Source organism: Chrysochloris asiatica, unplaced genomic scaffold (assembly GCF_000296735.1).
Source record: "Chrysochloris asiatica unplaced genomic scaffold, ChrAsi1.0 scaffold00105, whole genome shotgun sequence".
Taxonomy (NCBI): domain Eukaryota; kingdom Metazoa; phylum Chordata; class Mammalia; order Afrosoricida; family Chrysochloridae; genus Chrysochloris; species Chrysochloris asiatica.
Genome location: NW_006408623.1, coordinates 341,631 through 355,201, shown reverse-complemented (window position 1 = coordinate 355,201; position 13,571 = coordinate 341,631). Strand labels below are relative to the sequence as shown.

The following is a 13,571-nucleotide window of genomic DNA, read 5'->3' as shown; positions in this document are numbered from 1 at the left end:
GATATGCAAAAGACTGAAACAAGACCTTTCCCTCACACCTTATACAAAAAACAACTCAGCATGAATTAAAGACCTAAATGTGAATCCCAGGATTATGAAGGCCATCAAGGAAAAAATAGGAACAAATGTGAGGGCTCTAATTCAGGGAATACACAGACTACCCAACAGTTTGAAAACTACACAAACAAAAGTAGACAAAATAGATGATTAAAAACTAAAAACTTAAAACAAACTAAAAACTTACATGCATCAAAAGACTTCACCAAAAGAGTAAAAAGGGAACCCACGGAATGGGAAAAAATCTTTTGCAACGATCAGACAAGAACTCATTTCTAAAATACACAAGAAACTACAACACCTCTACAAGAAAAAGACAAATAACCCAATTTGAAAATGGGCACAGAACATGAACAGACACTTCACCAAGGAGGAGACCCAGGCAGCCAACAAACATATGAAGAAATGTTCATGATCACTTGTCATCAGAGAGATGCAAATCAAAACACCAATGAGATATCATCTCACACCAGCAATAACAACTAAGACCAAAAAAGTAGAAGACAATAAATGCTGGTGGGGATGTGGAGAGACTGGGACGCTCCTGCATTGCCGGTGGGACTGCAAAATGGTCCAACCTCTCCTGGATAGCAATATGGCATTTCCTCAGAAGGCTGGAAATAGAAATACCTTATGATCCAGCAATTCCTCTACTTGGTATTTACCCACAAGAAATACGAGCCATAACACGAGTAGATATATGCACACCAATGTTCACAGCAGCACTATTTACAATAGCAAAAAGATGGAGACAGTCTAAGTGGCCACTAACTGAAGACTGGATAAACAAACTGTGGTACATACACACAATGAAATATTACGCTACCCTGAAGAATAACAAGGAAGCTGCAAGCCACCGCATAACATGGATGAACCTTGAGGACATTACGTTGAGTGAAATTAGTCAGTCACAAAAGGAGAAATACTGCATAGTACCACTACTGTAAAAGACTAAGGGAAAGAACCCATACTAAAGGGGGGGGTGGGGGTTGGGAGGGGTGGAGATTCTTGCTGGTTACTAGTTTGTGGGGGTGACGTGAGAGGAGAGAGGGGAAGGTGGAGGAAATACAAAATAAGGGGGAGGGGAATGGAAGAATAAGGTGGATGGGAGAACAGTTACGCAGGTTTGCATGGGCTAAGTGGGACAGAGGTAAATAATGATGTATGTACAACCTTGGAACAACAGGGCTCTGGGATACAGAGACTGAGATATGGTTGGAATGGGGAAAACGGGGGAAATAATGTTACGTTGCTTGGCTGTCTTTTGAATCTTGGTTTTCCTTGCATACCATTATAAAATAGACACTGGAGGGGGAGAGAAAGGAATAACCAGAAATAGCATCATAGAAAGCTTATAAATCCATATTCTGCCTATAACTGATTGGATTACCTAAAATAGGGCTACAATGTGCCCAGTGAAGGAGGCTTCCTGTGGAGCCTCTGCATTACATTAAGACCATAGGGAGAATGCTAAACCCCATCCAGAATCTTCTGAGGTGGGAAATTTCCACTTGAAAGGACAAGCAGACCAGCCTGGAGCAGCTAGAAGAACAGAAGATACTTCTTGAAAGAAAGACCAACAGGAAAAATACAAAACAATAATGGCAGTCTGACTGATTACTACAAGAACAAGCAAGTTGCTTGCCCAGGAGACATCAAGGCAAGTGGTCAGGTCCCCTCAGGGCAAACCCCCTGCCAAGACTAAGACTCAGTGGTAATACACGAACAGATATGTGCTCGGATTGGTGACCACATTGGTCACCGATAAAGGGAAGTGAGGGGTAAACAGCAATGAAGCTGAGAGTTAAGCCCCCCTACAATGTTCAATAGACTTCTGTGAACCCGAGTGGAGACCTGGTTGGCCAGCAGTATGGTAAGACCTGGGGACTCATGGGCCCAGAGTCAGTGATATCCACCGAGGACTAGAGTGGAGAATGAAGCGTCCAGCTGATAAGAAGAGAGGGCATATGTATAAGAACACCCACACTTGAAGATAATACCCACTTGACCTGGCTTCAATGACCGGATGATCAGAGCTCAACTAGTAGAAGAAAGAAGAGGAAAAAAAGAGTAATCTGATACAATGTAATAAATTTGACCTACACCTGTGCATGCAGTATCTCAAAAGAAGGAACAAATGTTTATAGCAAGGATCATTCCCAGCCCCTTGATACACAGGGTAGACAGAAATGGGCAAATTGGACATTGGTTACCCAAAACGTGGGGGCTACAAAGGCAAGAAGTGATTAGATTACAAACTTTCAAGAGGGAGCCTAGATCCAGAGGGTGTGGAGGAAGGCAAAATCTCCACTGAGTAGTATCCAATCTGTCTGGGCAAGGCTCATGAAAGGAGATGGGGATAGGTCTCTTGTGGTATAATAGTGAATAACTGCTATCAGGATTGACTGTGAGGGTTGGAAATGTAAAGGCATATGTTTTGTAGCAAAAGGCAGGGAGTGACTGACTTTGCAGGCCAGGAGTGGAGGTCTTTGGAACCATCAAAAGAGAAGAGCGGAATGCAAGACCCTACCCAGTGACGCAATGACGCCGGGGATGGAGGCAGAGACGATGACATGGAGAGATGGAGCGGCTAGGGACTCTAGACCCAGAGAGGGACTGATGACCGGGGGACAGACTTGCAGGGTATCCTCTTTGGTTGGTTGATGATGCATGGAGGGGACTGTAACCATGGCAATGAAACGATATACGATAGGATGAATGTAAAGCTAATGTTCTCCCATGTAAACTAATATATAATTCACAATAAAACATTTAAAATTTTAAGAAACTTAAATACAATAAAAATTTCTATTTAAATAAAAGGAGATTTTTATTAATTAACATATTATATACAAACTAGTAATGAAAACAAAAATAAAGCTCAAGAAACCCAGACACTTTTGAAATTCTACAAAATTAAAGATTTGCTTCCTATATACCAGGTATGTTGCTGTTAAGTTTATAGGGTTTACAAGGAATGGCTAGTGGATTTGAACTGCCGACCTTGTGGTTTGCAGTCAAGTGCTAATCCTACAGCGCCACAGCAGGAGTCCATAAAACATATTGTTGTTGTTGTTATATGCCATGGAGTTGGTTCCAACTCATAGCGACCCTGTACAGGGTTTCCGAGGCCATAAATCTTTACGGGCGCAGAAAGCCTCCTCTTTCTCCCGTGGAGCAGCTGGTAGTTTCGAACTGTTGACCTTGTGGTTCGCAGCCCGATTCGTAACCACTATGCTACCACAGCTGACTAATTCATATTGTTGGTGTGATGAGTAATTATGGGGGGGTGGGGGCAGGAGGCTGTTGGTGGTAGTGGTTGTGTGCCAGCAAGTCAGTTCTGACTCATAGCAACCCTGTATAGGGTTTCTGAGGCTCTAAATATTTACAGGAGCAGAAAGCCTCATCTTTCTCCTGATAGATTCAAACTGCTGATGTGGTTAGCAGCCCAACTCATAATCTACTACGTTACCAGGGCACCTTCATTATGTGGGAGGATCATTCATACAACATGCTAGGAGATGACTAACACATGGTCCTTCCACATAACTAATCACTCACTGCACCAACAATAGTTATTTTAGGGTATTAACAAGTAAGAGGGCCAAAAGATGCCCTTTTACAGCTAACATTTTCAGTATTGGGGTGAATGAAGACAACGAAATCGTGAAAAGGAAGTGGGAAGAGAAACAGGGAAAAAGAGATAGAACAGGGAGGAAACTTTATTTTCACACTTACCATGTTAAGGTCTACATTAGCCATCACCAGGAAAAGGCCTGCATACTCGGCATTGGTAATCCACATCTTTGACCCGTTGATGACGTAATAATCTCCCTTCTTATCAGCTCTGGTCTTCAAAGCAAATGAGTCACTACCTGCTCCAGTCTCAGACAGACAGAAACTTCCCACCTACATAATGCAAGGGGGGAAAATAAGGCATTTAGATGCTGCCTAACAAAGACTCACTTAGAGCAAAATGGACTTTCGCAAATCAACCTTAGGCTCCTTTCAAAAGCTTGTACTTGTCAGAATAGTCATGGTATCCTGGCAGTATTTCTTTTCCAAGATATACCCTACTATTTATGGAAAACAATTAACAAACGTTAAGAATACACATGTACCATTCTGTGTAATTAAACTGGTTCTAATCCCTGCGTAGAAAGCGAACGCCACACAAGTGAAGCAATCAACAAAGGCATTAGAAAGCATAACTGGAACCAAAAGCAACTCATATTAGGGTTTGATGCTTATTCTCGAAATGTCCCAGTGGCAAATGAGAGGCAGAGTGCACTCCTCCAGCTGCATCAATGGGTCAAGCCTTGGTTCACGAGGAAGCAGGGCTGCACTGTGCTCTCGGAGGTGTACCATGGCAGTGACTTCTTCCAGAAACATCCTAAATTTAGGAAAGACCAGATCCATTATAATGATTCATCTCAACTCACTTTTTCTGAAGCCAGCTGGGTCAAATAGGTGGCCTTTTGTGCTTCTGTCCCATGTTTTCTCATCAGCGTGTTAATGACTGTGTTCTGGACGTCACACAACACAGCCACAGATGCGTCAACTTTGGCGAGCTCCTCTATCACCAGGATAGAGGAGAAAAAGGATGCTCCCGTTCCTCCATATTTTGTGTCAACTTCAATCCCCATCAACTAAAGGGAAATCAGGGAACGGTGGTTAAGAAAACAGTTTTTACATGAAGAAACCGCTTGCAAGAACAAGTTAAATAAATTACCACGGTTTATGTTCTTAATTTTTAAATTCTGTATATACATTTTATTAATGTAGTATGTAGACTTTGCTATGTTACCAGAAACAATAACAAAAACATCTACAATAGAAACTGTATATATTTTAAGAGCATAAAATGATATGCTAGAACTCTCGTTTATTTCCTTCTAGATTTGGATCTAAAACACAAAATGCTTCAAAGGATAACTGAATGGAACAATAAAATGATCAAATATCTGACATGATAAAATGCATTCTCATGACTTTTCCTGCTACCAACTATCAGGTACCTGCTTAAAGACTGTAGGTAACGTTTGCTTTGTTTTTTCAACATGGGCACTTTATGGCTTTCTGCGTAATAAGGAAGAGCTCCTGGTGTGGTGCTGTAGGGTAAGCCCTGGACTGCTAGCCACAAGGTCAGTGGTTCAAACCCACCAGTGGTCCCTTGGGAACTCTATACAGGGCCGCTATGAGACAGAACTGACTCAACAAGCCTTGACAACAACTAGGTTCTAAGGAAGCTGAAGACAGTGACCTACCCTCCCTGGGAAGGTCTACAGCTTCATTTGATGTAATCTTTTCTCATCACGATCTACCACCTTCATGCTTCCAGCCAAGATCTTAATGGAACGGCCACTCCTCTGGGGATAACGGATCACTTTAGCAAGTCCAAGATGGTAAGCAACCAACATTTGGTGGTGTTGGCTGGAGTCACACTAGATGAGGCAGAGTTGCCTGGCAGACATTGCCAAACTCTGGCCATGGCTTTCCAACAAACCTGTGTTACTCCAACATTCAGTGAAAACTTCGAAGTCAGGAACATGAAACTGTCCCAACAATGCTTTTTCGAAGTGTCCTCATCTCAGGAAGAGTCTGTGCGGAGATGCCATTCCTGCCCCAAAGCTGCTAACAGATCACAGGGCATCCTTCCTGTCCTCTCAGTCCATGGGGAAACCACACCCAGCAACAGTTGGGGCCCTGGTGGTCACAATGTAGGCAGAAAGAAGGCACAGCTGATATGGCGACAGAACCAAGTGGAGAAGACTGAGATGTGCGAGAGACCAAGATGATGTTTCCTGAGGAAGGACTGAAGGACCTGGGGTGCCCGAAGACCAAGGAGGGCCTAGTAGCCATCAAATGATCATTTCTTCAACAGCTTCTAGGACATTCCATCGCTAGAATATGCACGGTGTCTCCTCCACTCACACTAACTAGTGTTTTGGTGTCAGCTAGGGCAGGTGACCATGGAGCTGGACAAGAGGAGTCGGTGAGGTTAAGTCTAAGTGAGAGCAGGTCATGGAGCTGGGCAGTGAGTGGGGAGCAGGCCACAAGGACTACTGCCTGGGACAGTCATCCAGGAAGTGTGGAGCCACTGATATCTTGGGGAAGCCCAGAGAATCCACAAACAGTCCAGATGAAACCTGGAGGCAGAGTGGGCCCAGTGTTTCTGGTTTACTTCAGGGATTGACTCAAAGGGACTCCAGTCTCCAAGAGTTTTATGACCAAAAGAAAGTCAGGAAAAAAGCACTATTATGATGGTATGGAATCCTGGTGTGGTGCTGCAGGATAATGCACTGGACCGCAAGGTCGGTTTGAACTGCAAGGTCAGTGGTTCAAACCAACCAGCCACTGCTTAGAAACCCTATAAAGGGTCGCTATGAGTTGGAACTGACTCGACGGCACTTAACAACAATATCCGCAGTATCAAAAAAGGTAGGTCTCGTGACTTGGACCGGATGACTGGATGATCAGAGCTCAACCAGGAGAAGGAAGAAGAGGAAAAAAAACAAAGAGTGAGCTGATACAATCTGATGAACTTGACCTACACCTACGGATGCAGTGACTCAAAAGAAGGAACAAATCCTTAGAGCAAGAAACATTCCCACCCCCTCCACACACAGAGTAGACAGAGATGGGCAACTTGGACATTGGATACCCAAATGGGGATGGGGGGGGCACTACAAAGGCAAGAAGTGACTGGCTTACAAGCTTTCAAGAGGGAACCTAGAGCTAGGGGGCATGGAGGAAGGCAGAATCTCTAGTGAGTACTATCCAATCTGTCTAGGCGGATCTGATGAAATGAAATACAGATGGGTTACTCGCGATACTGTAGTGAATAATGGTTATCGGGACTGATTATGAGGGTTGGAAATGCAAAGGTAGATGTTTTGTAGCAAGGAAGGAAGTGATTAATTCTCCTGTCTAGGAGCGGAGGTCTCTAGGACCATCAACGGAGAAGAGCCAAGAGCGGGACCCTATCCTGAGAAGCAGAGATGCCTGAGATAGAGACAGAGATGATGACGTGGAGTGATGAAGCGGCTGGGGACTTTGGATCCAGAGAGGGAGAGGGACTGTGGGGTGAAGACTGAGGGGGGAGTGTAGGGGTCGGGTTTCTAGGATATATCCTTTGGTCAGTTGATGATGCATGGAGGGGATTGCAACCATGGCAATGAAATGATATACGATGGAATGAATGTAAAACTAAAGTTCTCTCATGTAAACTATCATATAATTCACATAAAAAAAAAAAAAGGTAGGTCTCTTGAAAACAGGAAGACAAAAAACTCTCTAGCTAAAGAGGAGGACAGAGAAGATAAAAATCAATGGCTCCAAATAGCAGCTCTTGGCTCTGTGCTTCCTTGTTGTTGTTGTTTAGCACCATTGAGTCAGTTCTGACTCATGTATGATATAAAAGCAGCAATGTCCACTCCTGCACCATGCTCACAATCATTGCTCTGTTTGAGCCCCCGTCACAGCCACTGGGACAGTCCATCACAAGGGTTTTCTTTCTCACTGCTTTTTACCAAGTAGGATGTCCCTCTCCAGGGACCAGTCCATCTTGATAGCATGTTCAAAGTTTCTGTGATGATGGCTCACACCCTGGCTTCTTAGGAACAATCTGGTTGTACTTCTTCTAAGACAGATGTGTTCATTCTTCTGATAGTCTATGGTATTTAATATTCTTCATCAACATCATAATTCAAAAGCATCAGTTCTTCTGCAGTCTTCCGTGTTCCTTGTCCAGTTTTTGCATGCATATGAGGCAATTAAAATTACCATAGCTTGGGTTGGGCACACCTTAGGCCTCAAAGCAACATCTTGTCTTCTAACATTTCCAAGAGGCCCCTTGCAGCAGATTTGCCCAATGCAACACATCGTTTTAATTTTTGCCTGCTGCTTCCAAGGGCACCGATTGTGGGTTTAAGTCAAATGAAATCCTGAACAGCTTCAATCTTTCTCCATTTATCATGCTGCTGCTTATTGGTCCCGTGGTAAGGGATTTTGTTTTCTTTGTATGGAGGTACAATTCACACTGAAGGCTGTGGTCTTCCATCTGTAGTGAGGTCTTCAGTATTCAAAATACCAAACTTCACTGCACACCTGGGGGGGGGCGGGGGAGGCCTCCTCTCAGAGTCTCCATGCTGACTACCTCTCCTGCCATCCCAGAGGGGTGGTGGTTCCCCTCGGACCTACTTTATCAATTGTGCTTTCCTGTGCTCTCCACGGACAGGGCTACGAGACTTGGGAAGTCTGACATCTGTTGCCCGGGTTAATGTGGACTTCTGATATCATCTCTGCTTCTGCGTTTACCACAGACATAGGGATTCAGGCAGAATACAAGCTATACAATGGAGTCGCTATTGTTAAGTGCCACTGAGTTGGGTCTGACTCATAGCGATTGGGTTTCTGAGATTATAAATCTTTGTGGGAGCAGAAAGCCTCCTCTTTCTCCCATGTAATGAAGTAGGATTTCCTGATACTACAAAGTCAAGTAGTTTTCCGTTGTGAGGGGCTGTCTTGTGCATTGTAGCATGTTTAACAGTATCCTTGGCCTCTAGCCCACTAGAGAGAGGACTCCCATGCCCAGGCCCACTAGTGAGGGAGGTAGGGCAAAATTCTGCTCTACTGAGGACATTGCTCAAACAAAGCCACTCTCTTCCGGTCAACCTTTTACTTAAAAAGCACAGTATTTCTCATTTTACAAAATTCAACTTCAAGAAACCTTAAAGTATGTAAATACTAACTAGGTTCTCAATCTAAAGCAGAAAGCAGATCATTTTGAAGAAGAGATGCTGAGTTCATAATGCCATCATTGTACCCCTAAATTTAAAAGTACACAGACACTATAACACTGGAATGTATTTATACAAGATGGGCAGAATTATGAAATATATACCCCTTGTTGAAATAGTCCTTGTATTATTGATTTATCCATTTCTGAATTTTCATCCATTGTTGAAACCAAAGGAGCAATTTGTTGCTGGGCAAACTTTTTAACTGTAGAAAAAAAGAAATATCACTAAGTTTCCATGTAATAAACTAGAACAAATATAACAGCTCATTAATAATTCCACTGGCAACATTTTACTTATTTTTTTTAACTAATAAGGTACAATACACACAGACATTCTTATTCTCTTTAGATAAAAAATGTTACGTTGTTTTTCAATACAGACAGGCATCACTCTCGGTCCTTTCTGTTGGAGCTCTTCATGATATCAAAAAAATATATGCGTATGTATGGCTCCAATGGAGTCCCGGTGTGATGCTGTAAGATAAGCACTGGACTACTAACTGCAATCTCTGTGGTACAAACCCACCAGCTGCTTCTTGGAAACTCTGTACAGGATGACTGTGAGTCAGAACTGACTCGATGGCACTTAACAACAACAATGGCTGTATTTTGTGATACAGAAAATACAAAATACACAATGTAACTTTGCTCTCTTACTTGGTCCTCTCTGAACTCTGTCTGAAGGTTTTCTCATTTTAAGCTGTCTTGCGCAATTTTTCTGAAAACTTTTATCTGAAAAAAAAGCTAGTTTCCATCTACCTATATATATACCACAAGGTCGATGGTTCAAACCTACCAACTGATCTCAGAAACCCTATACAGGGTGCTATGAGTTGGAACCGACTCAACAGCACTTAACAACTGTATACAAACACATACATTACGCTGCCTTTTTATACAACAGAAACACATTCAGCGCCTTGTCTGCATAGTCATATAGGGCAGGACTCCTCCGTGCCATCCCACTGACACCCGGGCCAGGCCAGTCTCTGTAGTGAGGGGTCTCCTTGCCTGCTCTGTCCTCTAGATACCAGGTGCACTTCCTCAGTTGTGAACAAAAAAAAATGTCTGTTGTTGCTGTTAAGTGCTGTTCAGTCAGTTCCGACTCATAGTGACCTGGTATAGGGTTTCAAGGAGCAGCTGGTGAGCTTGAACCACCAACTTTGTGGTTCAAAGCAACCTTGCAGTCCAGCGCATTATCCCGCAGCGCCACCCCAAGATTGCTGTTGCTGTTGTTGTTGTTGTTAAGTGCTGTCGAGTTGGATCCAACCCATAATGACTCTATATAGGGTTTCTGAAGAGCAACTGGTGAGCTTGAACCGCCGACCTTGCAGTTCAAACGGCTTTGCAGTCTGGCGCATTAACCCACAGCGCCACACCAGGACTCCACCGCAGGACTGTAGACACTGTCAAATATCTCCTGGGGCAAAACTCCCCTTAGTTGAGAGCCACTGTTTGAGACTTTTACAGTTGTTTATGAATTTCAGTCTTAGGCCCATTTGGAAGTGAGTTTGATGAAAGGGATGGGCGGACTCAATCTCTTTCTTCACTTCACGCCCATCATCATATCAGGTGCTGTGGATGGATAGATACAGGAGCCCTAGTAGCGCTTAGGATAAGCACTGGACTGTTAATCACAAGGTTGGTAGTTCAAATCCACCAGCTGCTCCATGAGAAAACGATGAGGTTTCCTGTTCATATAAAGGTTTTCAGACTGGGAAACTCTACACACAGGGCCAGTGGATGGCTAGAGAGGGCACCAGTCCCCAACTGAAACTTCAGTGCACACAGGCTTGCTTACAAATATTCCTTTATTTCTAAGGAGCTGGTCCCTCTTCTGAGGGTGTTTGCCCTTTCCTTGTCTAGCTGCCAAACTCCTCTTTACCCTTCAAGGTCCAGCTTATGCACTGTGCTCTCTGGGAAGCCAATGTGAAGCACTTCCCTACTCCCAATTCCTGCATCTCCGGGAAATTCCAGGCGCTCTCTGCCAGGTTCCCCAGCACTCTGGATGTGGCCTTTCTCACTGTGTTGTCAGGCTCTTCCTTTGACTCGACTGCCTTCTCTACTAGACTGTGACTTCCTTGACAAAGTAGGGACTAGATTCCTATGAGGATGGGCCTACAATTTGAGGAGAGCAAACAAAATGGTGATGTCTGAGCTGGCCCCTGAGGCCCTAGCCTCTGATGTTCACTGACTGAGTCAAATCCTGAGGGCTGCGGGGACTGTGTAGATCTGATTAAAGTCAGCTGACTTTAAGATAGGGTCATGACTCGATCTAGACCAGACTGCATCAGGCAAACTCTGAAAAGGGACAGTCCTCCACTGGTGACACAGATCTGAACTGTGAGAGGGATTCGGGACAAGGGTGCTTTCTCCATAACTGGCTCTGAAGATGGAGGGCGCCAGGTGGCAAGGAATGAGAAGGTCTCCAAGAGCTGAGGAGGACACCGGGCCGGCAGCTGGCAAGGAGACAGGGACCTCAGCCCTCCACCTGCAGGGAGGGACCTGGTATGCCACTGAGCTCCAGAGGAAACGTGGCATAGCAACACCAGATTCTAAGTCCTGAACCCCTGAGCAGAAAGCCCGACTCCACATGCCTGGACCTCCAAACCCACAGAACAGGGAGCCGATAGATAGATGGGCATTGCTCAAAGCCTCTATAGCCGTGGGAGTTTGTTACACAGCAACAGAAAATGAATGCACCTGCCAACCCATACTCTTCCAGTACAGCAATTCTGATCTCATGCTCTAGAGCCTTGATAACAAAACAAAGCAAACCCAGGACCATGAGGTCCGGTCCAGCTCACAGAGACCCTACGGGACCGGGCAGCACTACCCCCGCGAGCTTCCAGGGCCGGCATCTTTACAGAAGCAGCGTCAGCTCTTTCTCTTACAGAGCAGGTGGTGGATTCCAAACACTAACCTTTCAGTTAGCAGTTCAGTACTTAACTAGTGAGCCACCAAAAGTTAACAAAACAAAAACCCCTTGCCAGTGAGTCCGTTCTGACTCCCAGTCACTCTGGAGGGCAGTAGGGTTTCCAAGGTTGTCACCTTTACGGAAGCAGACCGCCACATTTTCTTCTATAGAATAGCTGGTGGTGGGTTCGAGCCACCGACCTTTCTGTTCGCAGCCAAGCGCTTTAATGACTATGCCACCAGGGTTCTACAGATCTTTCCATTACGTATACCACCATCATTCCTTACCAGCCCACATACTCCCCTACGTAGTGTGGTCGTGGTTGTGTGCTGACGAATCCGTTCAGACTCATAGTATTTGACCTGTAAGTCAGTTAACACAAGCTGCTTGTGGCTTCAGTAGCATACAATTTCCTCTTGATCCAGGTTTCCTATTTCAACCACAGTCACTTCGTGGATATAGGCAAAATTTATGTTTTTGGCAAAATATTAGCCTGAAAAAAGTGAACTAATTATATGCATTTCTAAGGGGCCCTGGTAGCACAATGAGTCCTGGGGCAACGCTGTGGGTTAATGCGTCAAACTGCAAAGCCATTTGAACTGCAAGGTTAGCGGTTCAAGCTCATCAGCTGCTCCTCGGAAACCCTATACACTTAAGAATAACAACATTATATGTATTTCTAAGGGGTCCTGGTAGCACAATGTTCAAGCACTCAAGTTGAGAGGTTCCACTCCACCAGCTGCTGTGCAGGAGCAAGACGCGGTGGCCCACTTCCGGAAAGAGTCCAACCTCAGAGAACCTACAGGGCAGCTCTCCTCTGTCCTATAGGGGGCGCTGAGAATGAGAATCGACAAGACAGCAGAGCAATGAAGATACACACGTCCAACTCTGGAAGGACACATGAGAAACTGGTAATAACATGCAATTTCTGAATAGAACAGAGGGACACAGAGGGCCGGGCAGGGGGCGGGGGCTGGTGAGGGACTGAACTATTAACCCAACAGCCCAGTTTCTGCAATGTTTTTACAGCCATAGAATATGTATTGCTTCGAAAACAAAAAGAAGCTCAGATCCCTTTACACAGTTAGATGCATATAGCTTCCTGACAGACTCAGGCTGCGTGTCATTTCATACCACACATCCAACCCCGGCCCCGAAGAAGAGCAAGTTGGGAAATCTCCTCACCTGTGTTTCTGATCATCAGCTCCTCCTCCGTGAAAGTCTGCAATGGAGCACACGGCAGTCCATTGTGTGCTATGTTAAGTAATGCTTCCGACTGGGAAGACTTGAAGACTCGAGGAGGAATTTTCCAAGAAGACAGGCAAAGTGGGAGATTTCTTGTTAACTAAGGGAACAGCCCCCATTAAAGAGGGAACACACACACACACAAAAAAAGAAGAAGGGCATTTGAATATCAGTTTATTTGGGATTCTTTTGAACCTATTTTTATGGTATACATCACCAAAGTGTTATTGGTGTTAAGTGCTGTGAAGTCCATTCTGACTCATAACAACCCTGAACAGTTTTTCTGAGGAGTGGCTAGTAGGTTTGAACTGCCAACCTTATGGTTAGCAGTCCAGTGTTTATCCTTCTGCTGGTACACATTTGAACTCACCATCATTAGGGCATAAACACATATTACAGTATTAAACATTATGCTATATCTCCTTTCTTCCTAGTCTGTCTTTGTCTGGAAGCTAATCTGAAACCTGTCCACCATGGGTGACCCTGCTAGTATTTAAAATACCGGTGGCATAGCTTTCGGAATCACAGCAATACACAAGCCACCACAGT

The 13,571-nt window shown here is 44.5% G+C and overlaps 1 protein-coding gene across 1 annotated transcript in view; it reads right to left on the bottom strand.

The window, feature by feature from the left end:
* ACADSB (acyl-CoA dehydrogenase, short/branched chain) overlaps positions 1–13,095 on the bottom strand; it is a 36,923-nt gene extending 23,828 nt beyond the window's left edge. Inside the window, exons 1-4 of the mRNA XM_006867422.1 lie at positions 12,963–13,095; positions 8,963–9,063; positions 4,500–4,706; positions 3,796–3,966 (exon numbers count right to left, since the gene is read on the bottom strand). Of these exons, the coding sequence (XP_006867484.1) occupies positions 3,796–3,966; positions 4,500–4,706; positions 8,963–9,063; positions 12,963–12,978 (495 nt within the window). The 5' untranslated portion in view covers positions 12,979–13,095. The remainder of the gene's footprint in view (positions 1–3,795; positions 3,967–4,499; positions 4,707–8,962; positions 9,064–12,962) is intronic.
* Between the last annotated feature and the right edge of the window lie 476 nt (positions 13,096–13,571).